A 14,659-nucleotide genomic window follows, 5' to 3' on the forward strand; every position below is an offset into this window, starting at 1 on the left:
ACACACTTCTTCTGGAGGTGCAGCAGGAACACGAATAGTTGGTACCGATCCTTTATTTAGGAGCAGCTTCTTAGCCAAACCTGCTTTATACTGACCCTCATTTATAAAGCAGTCTGATGAGAAATGCTTTGCGGCTCGTGCAAACATGAAAGCATTGACGTTGATCTGGGGGTATTTTCCCTTCGAAAACAAAACTCAGCCACTCGGTCTTTAGCAGTTTGGATTTAAGAACATCAAAATGACTGCTGTGTTCATTATTACACCCAAGAACAGAACACCACAAACGCTTAGACGGCATTCTGCTCCAGCGTATCAACAATGGCGGACTATGATGATGAGAGCTCGCTCAGGGCGGGTCTGTGTGTCACATGGTCGAACGGCTTGATTTGAGACAAGGGAAAACATAAGGAGATAAAAAAAAAACACTAGATGGATTCTTATAATTTTAGGATGGTTGTGTACAGGCACTGCTAACACACATTTCCAAACAATCAACTTGTAAAAGTATTGTATATGTAAAATGTAATTATTCCGTCCACCAGAGGTCGCCTATTTAAAAAAAAAAAAAGAAGCCGTAGTTTGATGGCACCAAGTTTGAGTGCAGAATCTTAGGACATGTGGTCTTCACCTCACAGCCGAAAAGCCAAAAGAATGCCGTTGGAAAGTTCATGGATGTGATTATTAACGTTACTGTAGTATGAAGCAGAGCAGGACAGAGTGTTGAGGAGCTGAGCAAGGCCGCTGGAGCGATTGTTGAGCAACACACCGATCGTGAGAACCACAACTTATATTATGACGGGACACAGTTACAGGCGTCATTTTCGGTTTTCCGGTCATGAGGTAACGCATCTCTGTTTATCATATTAGATCAGTGGTTCACAAACCTGTCCTGGAGGACCACTAGCCCTGCACATGTCCAGCCCTGTATGTCTCCCTCATCTAACACACCTGATTCAACTCATGAGTAGAGACTGCAAGATCTGAAATGGGTGTGTCAGATATAGGGAGACATAAAAAATGTGCAGGGCTGGTGATCCCTCCAGGACAGGTTTGAGAACCACTGTATTAGATATATTTAAGTGTGTTTAAAATGATGTTATGACTTTACTCTGTGCGTTCACTCAGTGGCTGCTGTGACACTTGTTGCACTGCTAAGAGTAAAGCATTTCTGCAGAATAAAACTGGAAACCGAAGGTAACGCAGATATGACGCAAATGACAGGCGACTCCCCCAGATGTCCCGGACCTTGGTTAAAATAGCAATTTTCTCACAATTTACAAATATTTGGAAATATTTGGGATATTGTAAGAACTCCAACTGAATAAAATATATAACACTGGCCCAGTGGTTTTTGGATATTTTACTGCAAAAATACTACATAGTGCACCTTTAACCTTTATGACACGACATATCAATAATAAAAATCCTAAAATGAGACCAGAGTCTGGATTGTTTTTCTTATTTTTTATTCCCTTTTACTTTAATCTTACATCCATACAACAGAATTTTGCTGATTTTCAACCCCAAAAAAATCAGCACAGAAAATGTTGAAGTACTGTATAGGGTCTGTCTGGGATAGTCCACCTGAAGTAACCTTGCATTACGCAAGAATCCAATTAGCAGCCCTGAACTTAAACACTCACTATCACACTATTACCTAGTTTCCTCAACAGAGACCATTTTTAAGATAGCTCCATCCTTCCCAGTGAAAGCAGCTGTCAAAATCCAGGCAGGTCACATCCTTAGCATCCTTTATCCAGGACAAAAGCTTGGAGCTGAAGTATATAATCCACAGCAAAACCTCTGGCAGAAGAGCATCATTAGGTGACAGAACTGAGACAGTCTTTCTCCCATAAGACTCATTAGGACGTTCTACCTGCTCCAGTGACTGACCTCCCTGTCCACTGTGAGATGAGAACACCCACTGCAGGAGACACATTGTTCAGAAACCGATCAGACTACAACAACACATTCTTCCATCATCCATTGTTAATCAATATGGACATTAACTGTGATTTTCACAAGGGCCATTTCTGGGTGTCAGAAACACTCCTGTTCATATTCCTGACTCATTCATCCCCGCTGCGCATCTGAGTGCTTTAAGGTCAGTGAATGTGTGTGGGCGACACACATACTGAGGGCCATATCAGTGTTTAGTGTGTATGCTGTGTTTCTGTCTGCAGGATATCACACTTTAAACCCCGGCAAACAGCACACAGTCAGGCTGACTTTGATAAAAGGGCAGAATTCACCCAATACGTTGCAAAGGAAGATCTAGAATGAGCAATATATATACACTCACCTAAAGGATTATTAGGAACACCTGTTCAATTTCTCATTAATGCAATTATCTAATCAACCAATAACATGGTTGCTTCAATGCATTTAGGGGTGTGGTCCTGGTCAAGACAATCTCCTGAACTCCAAACTGAATGTCAGAATGGGAAAGAACGGTGATTTAAAGGAGGGATAAGTTATATCTATTATTTCAAATCACCAAAACAAACACGCCCCTACCCCCACAAAGGGTCTCGGCCCTATATTGATAGCTCCACCCCACACATACGTTACCCAGGCAACGACTATGGCAGAATTTGTGTTACTAACCCAGGTTGAATATTCAATAAAAAGTCACCCCTTCCATCACAAAAACACAAACCGTTCTCATGAACAACTCGATAGAACACAAGCCGACAGTCCAGCTAATGACATATTACAATTATGACACGATTAGAGTTATAGCGATCACAAAAACACAAACCGTTCTCATGAACAACTCGATAGTCCACGAGCCGACAGTCCAGCTAATGACATATTACAATTATGACACGATTAGAGTCATAGCGATCACAAAACACAAACAGTTCTCATAAACCTCTCAATAGAACACAAAACACAAACAGTTCTCATGAACAACTCGATAAAGTTAGTAGACTATACAAGCTCGATAGTCCAGCTAACGACATATATTACAATTATGACCGGATGGGTAATATAGATGTAAAGATGAAACAAACATACCGGTATATTAGGAGTATATGTAGTATCTTACTTGTCGAACACATTTTGTGAGCTGACGCTTGAAACCTTGAAACACTGAGGGGATTTAGATGCTCCATACGGTGTGGAAGTGAACGGGTCTTTATCATCGTTGAAGTGAGCCACAATACGATCGCAAATGGACAAACAAGCGAACATGACACACAAGCTTATTCAACCAAAAGATCTTTCTGTTCTTTCTGATCTGTTCTTTCTTGGCTAATGTCCATCCTGTGTGACTCGTGTGTTTTGAATAATGACGTGCACTGGGCCTCTCTTCTCACCATAGACACGCCCCTTACCTGCAGATTGGCTACAAATTTGTTATTCCACTCAGCCCGAATCCTTTTTCTAAAATGGTTTTGAAATAACACTTATCCCACCTTTAAGCAATTTTGAGTGTGGTATGGCTGTTGGTGCCAGACAGGCCAGTATAAGTATTTCCCAATCTGCTGAGTTACTGGGATTTTCACGCACAACCATTTCTAGGGATTACAAAGAATGGTTTGAAAAGGAAAAATCATCCAGTATGCGGCAGTCCTGTGGGCGAAAATGCCTTGTTGATGCTAGAGGTCAGAGGAGAATGGGCCGACTGATTCAAGCTGATAGAAATAACGATTTGTTACAACCGAGGAATGCAGCAAAGCATTTGTGAAGCAACAACACACACAACCTTGAGCCGGTTGGGCAACAACAGCAGAAGACCCCACCGGGTACCACTCATCTCAACTACAAATAGGAAAAAAGAGGCTACAATTTGCACAAGCTCACCAAAATTGGACAGTTGAAGACTGTAAAAATGTTGCCTGGTCTGATGAGTGTCGATTTCTGTTGAGACATTCAGATGGTAGAGTCAGAATTTGGCGTCAACAGACTAAGAACATGGATCCATCATGCCTTGTTACCACTGTGCAGGCTGGTGGTGGTGGTGTAATGGTGTGGGGGATGTTTTCTTGGCACACTTTAGGCCGTTTAGGCCGTCATTGTTTAAATGCCCCAGCCTACCTGAGCATTGTTTCTGACCATGTCCATCCCTTTATGACCACCATGTACCCATCCTCTGATGGCTACTTCCAGCAGGATAATGCACCATGTCACAAAGCTCAAATAAGTTCAAATTTGTTTCTTGAAAATGACAATGAGTTCACTGTACTAAAATGGCCGCAGTCACCAGATCTCAACCCAATAGAGCATCTTTGGGATGTGGTGGAACGGGAGCTTCGTGCCCTGGATGTGCATCCCACAAATCTCCATCAACTGCAAGATGCTATCCTATCAATATGGGCCAACATTTCTAAAGAATGCTTTCAGCACCTTGTTGAATCAATGCCACGTAGAATTAAGGCAGCTCTGAAGGTGAAAGGGGTCAAACACAGTATTAGTATGGTGTTCCTAATAATCATTTAGGTGAGTGTGTATATACATACATATATATATATATATATTGTATATATATATATTGTATATATATATATATATATATAGTCATATGTAGTCACCTTTACTTGAGTCATTTGCAAGTAAGTTTAGTGCATCTCAGGCTGGAAGATCTATCTGTCTATCTATCTATCTATCTATCTATCTATCTATCTATCTATCTATCTATCTATCTGTCTGTCTGTCTGTCTGTCTGTCTGTCTGTCTGTCTGTCTTTCTGTCTGTCTGTCTGTCTGTCTGTCTGTCTGTCTGTCTGTCTGTCTGTCTGACATTTGTAAGTAATCTTCCCATCATTATTTGTTGCATATATGATATAGTTATTTCATATTGTACCATTTCATGAACACCTTTAGTAAAATCACTGTAACAGATGAATTCTTGTAACTTATTGCTAATGCATGCTTCCTTCAAATATTAAACACTGCACACATTTACAAGACATGCAAGCATCTACAAGAATTGTGTGTGTGTGGTTGTGTGAGAAAAAGGTGTAGCTCCTGAGCAGAATACTTACAACAAAGCTATCTCAAAGACTTCAGTCTGAACCCAAAGGCTAAACAGAGCTCATTTAAACTGGCAGATCTATAGAGCCAGGAATGAAACCCCTGCTTTGATCGAGCACTACACTTTTACAATAGGCACAGGCGCTAAATTCACAGGTATAGTCGCCTGGTTATGTAACTGGGTTTTAAGGTTGAAGGAAAAGTCAAAGATTTGGCACGTAGCATGATTTATAATTAAATGAGAGAAACACAGGGACAGTGGCAGAGCAGAGAAGGTAATCAATTCTTATCAGGGAAGGCAGACCCTGCAACTCCCGAGCGGCTCGTTTCACCAAGAAAGAGAAAGACAGAGAGTGATAGAGAGAGACCCAGCAAGCTAAATGAGACCTGCTGCAGTACACAGTTTACAAAGAACACAGAGAAATGCTGGCTTTCTGCAGGCTGCATGGGAGCATCGTCCAGATGGTTGCGAGAAAAAAATATGTGAACCCCTTGTAGAATCTGTGAAAATGTGAATAACCTTAACACAATGAAAGAGATCATATGAAATGCTTTTTTTTTTTTTTTTACAGTTTTTCTCAGTCGCTTTGGTACATTTCTCAGATCAGAATTGAAATTCTCAAAACTACCTGTTCAATTCTCACATCATTGTGTCACTTGTGCACATCAAAAAAGCAGTTTCTCATTTCTTTGAACAAGTTGCAAATGCTTTGGTACATCCATGCAAATGATGATGTCCAATTCTCTGTTATTTCCTACATTATCAGTTGCTTATGACATGTTGATCAAAATATATTATATTGGGTCTCTGTTGAATAGTCTCACCCCCACAACATTTAGGCACAAGCTCATAGCATAAGTCTTTACATGCAAAATGGTTGAACAAGTTATTATAAAATGTCAAGCATATTTCTATACTTTCTATATTTCCATTAGACTTTTTTCTAAATCTGTTCTCAATTGGTAAATTGCTCCCAGGTCAGTCTTGACTTTCTTTAACGAAGGTGCTTCTCATGAAACATCAACTAGCAGATATATATATATTTCTACAGCACCGCATGTACAGTTTTTCTACAGCACCGCATGTACACTTTTTAACAGAAAAACTGTAATTTAGTGCTATCCTGAATAAGATATTTTACATAAAAAAAAAGGTTTTCTTTGTATACAACACGATGCATTAAGAGCTGGGGGGTGTAAACTTTTGAACAGGATTAAGATGTCCAATTGTTTTTTATTTTAGTTTAAGGGGGGGGGGGGGGGGGGCACTCAGTTTCAGTCAATCTTGAGTACCTATAGAGTAGTATTGCATCCTTCATATCTCCGAAAAGTCTTTAGTTTTATTATGAGGCGTCTCGTGTGGGCGGAAATAAAGAATGACGAGCGCGGAGCTACTGCACAAAAGCTTCTGAAAGCTGACATCGTCATGTGTGGAAAAGAAAAACGTTACTCTAATAAACCATGGCTATCAATCAGATTCAACTAATACATATATGATCCAGAATCAGATCTGAAGGCTGAAATAAATTGAACATGAGAAGCAACAACAGCAGGACGTCCGTCTCTGTGGTATGTACTGTATTTAGTGGCCTGTCAACATTTGTGTGTGTTTACTCGCAGTTTATGAGGACATGATTCGGTTTATGGACTATTGTATGCGACTAAACCTTAGCAGTAGCAAGCAAAACGGTTTTGCACATCAGATAGTGTATAAAAAAACAACGGAGTAACGTTAGCGCATTTGAATGAAGAAGCAAACTTTGTGATAGCATCCCCTAGCCTAGCTTTATGTTTGGGTGGTTTTACAATAAACAAACTGACAAATTAGTCAGCTAAACAAATGTATTTAAACACACACCATAGATCGCATGCTCCATTGATAAATTAACTAACGTATACACGATCGTGTCGTTTACTGATGTTTACTCACGCGACGATAGCCAACAGCATAGACATTTGAAGCAGTTTTACTCACCGCCTGCTTCCAAAGCAGGACCGTGAACCTTTATCGCTGGGACCGCACTGTCAAAAAAACACTCTTCTTGTTGATTTGGTGAAGTCCTGTGACAGCAGTGACCATGGAGATCCACCATTGCGACACGACCGAAGCATGATGTGATGCTTTTTGTCATTTCTGCGTTCAAATGCAGCGCTGCCTTCCTGGAATGCTGTGCGGGCGCATTAAAGTCGCTTGACGTCACCCATAGGAATAAAGTGGAGCGCAGCGCGACAGAAGTGTTGCACGGATGAGTGAATCTGCACCTTGAGAGCAGTGTTTATGGGCGTGCATTTGCTCTCTCGCCTCTAGTCACGCGCACTCTTCCGGGAGAAGAGCCCGCATGGCCCATACAAGGACCTTCCGCTCTGTCGACGTCAAGCCGACCCATACTCAAAAAAAACTCCCCGAAACTTGTGAGAAACCGGAAGGAATATTTTTGACACAGAAATACTCCATCAAATGTCCAACATTAGTTTTTGAAACTTTGTCTATGTCTAAGTCTTTAACAGTGTAAAAAGCTCAGTATGCATGAAACAGCATTTCACCCCCCCTTAAATATATATGTGTGAATACACACACACACATATATATAGTAGACATTTAGTAAATGTTTACAACATTATCCATTTGCAAAACAAAACAAAAAACAAACAAACAAACAATATATTTTGACACTGTAAGATGTTGTGAATGGCACAGAACCCAAACCATTTTCATCACAAAATCTCAATTCGCCTTATTCACCTGGCGGCCATTTTGAAAACTCCGTTGTGGGGTACACAAACCCGGAAGCTGGACTCCGATACAGTACTAATCAATAGCAGCATTCTGTTTCACTGCACTTCGACACTCAGGATAAAATCCTACAGAGGACAAACCTTTCATCGTTTTCCGGAGGATAAGGGATTACATGGAGAGTGGATTAAAAAAATATCAGAAGGGATCCTGGTCGTAATTTCTGTATTTTACTACAGACGAAGTTCGAAAGACTCGAGCACTAGCAAGACTGGGACATGTCAAGTCAGCTTTATTTAGCGCTTTTACAATACCGATTGTTCCAAAGCAGCTTCACGGTGTAAACAGGACAATACTGCAACAAAATTTGATTCCGCTGAAGTCATTCTGGAGAAAACGGTGATGTTATCATCTTATTTTAATCTATCATATAGTGTCAATGTGGGCAGATCAGTATTATAGTTGATACAGTTAATTTACATGTGGGAGATATGTGTATGTATAAGCTGGATCTTCATATATGTAAAATAAAATGTCCATTTATCCTAAGAATAAAGTACAATTTTATTACACATGGATGATGTCTTTCATAACTTGACAACTGGTCAGAACATCAGAAAGAAATAAGTCATTCAAAAACATTGATAGGCACACTGGTCTAGGTTTGTAAGTGGTAACTATGTACATTTATTGGTATGGAGGAATACAAATGGCCTGCTTGTATATTGTAAGTATGGAAAAACGTACCAAAAAAGGGCAAAACATTAGAAATTACATTAGGAGGAAAATTAAAAAACATTAACAAATGAAAACTATATACATAAACATATTATCAGTGATGCATTACATGATTTTGTTACACACAGCAGGCAGAAAGTGAGTGACACAGAATGCTGCTACTGATTAGTACTGTATCTGAGTCCAACTTCCGGGTTTGTGTACCCCACAACGGCGTTAGAGTTTTCAAAATGGCCGCCAGGTGAATAAGGCGAATTCTGCATTGACTGTTTGTACTTCAGCATGTATGACATTTGTTCTAAGTAAACAGTATTGATGTTAAATAGTCAGAACTAATAATAAACAATTAATAATAATTAAAAATCAATATATAACTACCAAAAGTTTGGACACACTATTTAAAGAGAATGGGAAAATGTGTCCACATGTTTGATTGGTGTGTGTGTGTGTGTGTGTGTGTATTCAAGTGTTTGCTCACTTTTGCTTAAAATACAGCAAAAACAATAATATTACGATTTAAAATAACAGATTTTTATTTAAATATATATTTAAATATAATTTATTCCTGTAAAGCGGAATTTTTAGCATAATTACTCCAGTCTTCAGTGTCACATAATCCTTCAGAAATCATTCTAATATGCTGATTTGCTGCTCAAGAAACGCTTCCTATTATTATCAATTTAGAAAAAGTTGTGTATAAGATTATTTGATGAATAAAAAGCTCAAAAGACCAGCATTTATCCGAAATAGAAAGGCATTAATGTCGTTATAAATACCTTTACTGTCACTTTTGCTCAGTTTAATGCATTCTTGCTAATAAAATTATTAAGTTCATTAAAAAAAACTAAAATCTTACTGACCCCAAACTTTTGAACAGTAGTCAACAATGTCAGAAAAGCTTTCTATCCCTTCAATTGTAGCACCAAAAAAAAAGTTTTTTACTTAAAAGAAGATCATAAATGGCACATTGCTTTGCATGTTTGTGGGTATATTGATATATTTAGAATTAACACAATACATATTTATTATTTATAATTCCACAAGTTAGGTTACACATTTTCATTATTCTTATTAGCCTATCTATAGGTCATCTGAGTGGAATCATTTAATCTGAATCGCCATTATGAGCATCTTTCATGATTTTAAACTTTCAAATCCTTTTCTTTTGACTTTTCTTATTTGATTTGTCTAGAACTAAACTAAGAAAATGCAAAAAGTACAATAATTTACAATAAATGTGCAGTTATTACATATTTAAATCATTTTATGTATGGATTAATATGCATGTTAAAATCATTTCTAAATATGTTAATTTCACCTAGATACTGATAAACATACTGACTTTATACATCAATCTCACTAGACTAGACTCTCTAGGGTGAAAATGCCAGTCCTGAGACTGATATATGTACATTAGCCAAATGATCTTGTGAGTCTAATGAGATTGATCACTTATGTTACAAGCTGCATCATACATGGACATGTTCTCATCTTCATCCAGATACTGAACTGCCTGTGACATACAGCCTCAAATGCTTTAGGTATCATTAAAGCTTTAGGCATGTTAATGAATGAATTGTATGTTGTATGTTGTTAGTCAAAAAACATGCACACAGACACACAGACCTGCCCACTGCACCCTGTTCAGGACAGTGTGTGCTGTGCCTTCATGGTTACAGGTGGATGGTTTCTGTGCTGAGGGGGAAAAGGGCAGCGGTCAGCAGTTACTATCAATATCAGCGGTCAGTCATTAAAGGTCAGCCTTACCCGTTCCATTCTATCCCTTCTTTTGAGCCAGATCATGGCGGAGTAGTCCTGCTGCTGGACGGCGCTGAAGATGCTGCCACCCGGCCGGGCGAGAGGTGCAGAGAAGAACCCCGTTTCGGGCGGAGGCTTCAGCCCTGGACCCTCAGAAACAAACCTCCTCTCTTGCATGTTTCCAACTCATCAAGTATCCGATATTTTATCTCCTAGAGATGGTCACCCACAGGAAGCCTGTCACAGTTCAGTCCCCGAGGGAAAGCCTCTAAGCCAGCAGCAAACACTATTGGAGTCTGTGCTAGACTGAGCCGTGTCTTGCAGAGTGCCTGATTTCTTTGGATTTCATCCACACACTGGCAAATAGGGGTCTCCCTGTCCTGATGGGAGGGGCTGGCAAAGTCTGAGTGGGCACAGTGACTAAGAAAGTGTGTGGGAGTGGATGCATAGACCCCACATCCTGCACCTGGAACCCTTCCCTCCGCCGAGTGTGTTCATGGTGCTCTGATGCATGACTACACACACACACACACACACACACACACACACACACACACACACACACACACACACACACACACACACACACACACACACACACACACACACCACACCACACCACACACATCAGTGCTTATTAACTCAGAAGTGCTGCGGGCAAACTCAATAAAGTATTCATTTGACATTACCCAGAAGTTCACAGCCGTCTGCCTGCATGCTGCACACTCTTTCAAAAACAAATAGCCATCTGTATTATTGGGTGATGAGAGGAAATGATTCTGTAATAAAACTCTTCACCAGTTGTGATTGCATTTGATTGCCTCATATTTCCTAGTTTGCATCAAGCCGCATTCATCTGAAGTACTTCAATCTATTATGATCCTGCATGGAGATAAGCAATCTGTCAATGCAATGATAAAACTCATAATATAAGCAGGAGCCATGTTGTGTTAAACCATAAGTCTTTCAATATAAAACCAAATCGATAAGACTTTACAATACGGATGCACTAATATGCATTTATAAAGATATCATTATGTTACACTCTAAAAAATGCTGGGTTAAAAACAACCCAAGTTGGGTTTAAAATGCACTAACCCAACAATTGGGTTGATTTTACCCAACGGTTGAGTTGTTTTAACCCAGCGGTTGGGTTAAATGTTGCTTAAGACAACCCAAAACAGCTCAGCCATTGGGTTAAAACAACCCAATTGTTGGGTTAGTGCATTTTCAACCCAACTTGGGTTGTTTTTAACCCAGCATTTTTTAGAGTGTATGATTTTACTTATTGGGGCACATGACTATTAACTAATTCAAAATTAATTCAAAACCCATAACCATATACATCCAAATATTATTTATTACATATTACTTAATTAATTAGTTAATAGTCATGTGCCCCAACAAGTAAAGTAATAACATAATGATATCTTTATAAATCATCAGCTAATGATTAATTAAAGCAGATAACTGGAAGATGAAATGCATGGCTTTGACCCCTTCTGTTAATTAACATGTTAATTTACATTATTAGCTAATATAATATGTCATTAAGGAATTAATACATTATGACACTATTTAACTAGTAACACTTTAATGATTACTTAATCTATTAATCATGTAGAATCTTCATTAGTTGCTGATGCAGTAATCATTAATAAATGGGTTAGTTTATTAATGCATATTAGTGCACCCGTATTGTAAAGTGTTACCACTAAATCTATTAAGACTCAGTAACGACCCAGATTTTGTGTAAGGACATTTAAAACATGAAATTTGATACTTCTTGTGTGTGGTGTATGTAAAATGGGAAATTCAAGAAAAAGATTCTCGCAGATGGTAACATGGTAAAATGTCAGTTAATACAATAACTAAAAATGAGCAGTACATTTGCAGAATGTGTTCATCTTTGTTAACTTTAATGAATGAAAATATTAGTTATTGTTAGCTCATGTTCAACATTAAGTTTCATAAATGCTTTAGAGTGTTTGTCATTGTTCGATCATGTTAACTAGTGCAAAAAAATGGGAATCTTAAAGTGTTGCCGAACAAATAGCAATCCATTTTTCATTTTACATTTACTTAAAAGATATGATCAGAGCTTATATATGTTCTGTGGTTTCGGCTTTATACTTTGACTATATGTGTCCAGACTGTGGTCTTTCCCACATTCTACCACGAATACTAATTCCTCCTCCCTCGGTCCTTAAGAATAATTAAACCAATGACTCAGCAGTTTTTTCTCTCTGTTCTCCTGAAACGCAATCAGACCTCAGCAATAACTGCCCATCGACCACATGTACAGAATATGTAAATGAGCTGTCCCTCGTGAAACCAAAACCCTCTGGGAAGACGTGTCTATTTGTCTGATTGGTCATGATTATCAAACACTGCGGAAAAGCTGTTATGTAACAATCATAAAAAAACAAAAAATACCCTGCAGTCGGTTTCCACACAAATTCTCCTCTTTTTATATAAAATAAGGCTCCAAAAGGGTTATACTTCACTGTGAGATTAGTCAAACCTCCAGCAACTTGCTGCTTAATGCAGGGCTAGTATAGAACAAAAATGAGGATTAAGGAGTGCTATATGTCAGAACTTCATTGCCTGAACTAAAGCCTCATGGGATTTTAAACGATGTTAATTAACAAAGATTCGGGAGGAGGGCTTTCAGATAATTGACACAGGTGGATAGCACTCAGCTAATCAACGAGAGGTGCATATATATACACTGCAGTCTTACCTCCATTCTGTTGAAAGTTTATCAGCATCCCTCCTCCACCCCTTCTCCACATTTTGCTCTTTTAGTTCTAACCACTTACACGAAGGGGGGGGGGTACTCTGGGTTCGGGCCAAGTTCGAGCTCGAATCCCTCCCCCCGGACAGCACGCCAAATACGCATTTATATTACTCTATATAATTATATGTAAGTGTGAACTCGTGAAACTTCATTTGATTTAATAGAGCATGAGGTAGGTGTGTGTGTGCGTGTGTGCGCGCGCGCGCGTGCGTGTGTGTGTTTAAAAGGTTAGACTAGGGATAAAGAGGGCAAGCAGCTTTATTTGTGGACACTTCTCTTATTCACACATTATGTCGTTTTTTAACTATAAAGATAAGATCATTGGCTAATTCACAGAGAAATACATAATTAGTTGTTCATGTCAACATGAATATTTGCAATTCTATTCTATATCCTTAATATGACAGTTATAAGAAAAACAGAATAATAAATGCGAAAAAATATAAAGCCGATCCGGAACTATTTTAACCTTCCTAATGCATTACGAAACCTAAAAAAGTTATATTGCTGTCAAACTGATTAATCCTGATTGATCGCATATAGAATAAAAGCTTGTTTACATAATATATTTGTGTGTACCGTGTATAATTATTATGCATATATAAATACACACACATGCATGTATATATATTCAAAAAAAGAGTGTAAAATTGTAAAATTGTACCTTTTAAGGTACAAGTGGCAATCACTGGGGTGGTACCACATTTGTATATCTCTTAGTCAGGGGTAGTTCGTTCCTAGAGAGCTGATGTCCTGCAGAGTTTAACTCCAACCCTACTAAGCCAGCACAGTATAAAACGAATGGCATGCATTGCAGTATTAAATATGTCACCATTGTTGAGATTCATATGCTGATTCTTGATATATGTGCGTCTAAACTCCCCCCCCCCCCCCCCTTGAATGTATTTAAAAATCAAAATGCAGAATGTCTGTTCTGTGGCAAGAAAATATTGTTTTGTAAATATTAGCTATTTTTTTTTGTTTTGTTTTTTGTCAGTGATGATTTAAGTCAAACATTTTTCTTGATGTCAATTTTTGTTTATGGCTCTTTTGATTTGAACAGATTGTGTTTTGTTAACACTGTAACAAAAACTCAAATAAAAAGCTAAGAGTCAAATTGCTCATCTTAAGGAAACACTGATAACCATAATGGTGACCAAACATTTTCAGTATAACATCAACATCTAAACCTCTGTTAATTCTCAATAAGAGCTTCTATAGATGTCTTTCAGGGTTGGAGCCAAACTCTGCAGAACAGCGGCTCACTAATTTGCCTGCTCTAGGTAGAGGGGGAAAAATGGTATAATAAGGACCAATTGTGTACCTTTAAAGGAAGGCGCAGTTATAGGTTTTGTTCCACAAAGAACAACATTATAAATATATACAGTATGTGCATGCAAATATTTCTTAAATGAACTGTATGTAAGAAATGTATTTCAATTAATCATAAAATGGCCCTGATATGTTAAGAAATCATGTTAATTTCAAATACTTATATCACTGACAGCAGTAGTCCGGCCATGCCGGATATTGTCATTTAAAAGTTGTTGTTGCAGCCCTCGACTGATGTGATGTTGACATGTTGTGTTTTGGCCTGTAGCTCCGCCCTCCACCTATCTACCAATCACAGAGTCGTTTCGGCATCCGGGT

At 38.5% G+C, this 14,659-nt stretch overlaps 1 protein-coding gene across 1 annotated transcript in view; it reads right to left on the reverse strand.

The window, feature by feature from the left end:
* Positions 1-10,550, reverse strand: part of pld5 (phospholipase D family member 5) — a 50,334-nt gene extending 39,784 nt beyond the window's left edge. The window contains exon 1 of the mRNA XM_067458263.1: positions 10,219-10,550. Coding sequence (XP_067314364.1) covers positions 10,219-10,386 — 168 coding nt within the window. The 5' untranslated portion in view covers positions 10,387-10,550. The remainder of the gene's footprint in view (positions 1-10,218) is intronic.
* Positions 10,551-14,659: the final 4,109 nt, after the last annotated feature.

Source organism: Pseudorasbora parva, chromosome 12 (assembly GCF_024679245.1).
Source record: "Pseudorasbora parva isolate DD20220531a chromosome 12, ASM2467924v1, whole genome shotgun sequence".
Classification (NCBI taxonomy): domain Eukaryota; kingdom Metazoa; phylum Chordata; class Actinopteri; order Cypriniformes; family Gobionidae; genus Pseudorasbora; species Pseudorasbora parva.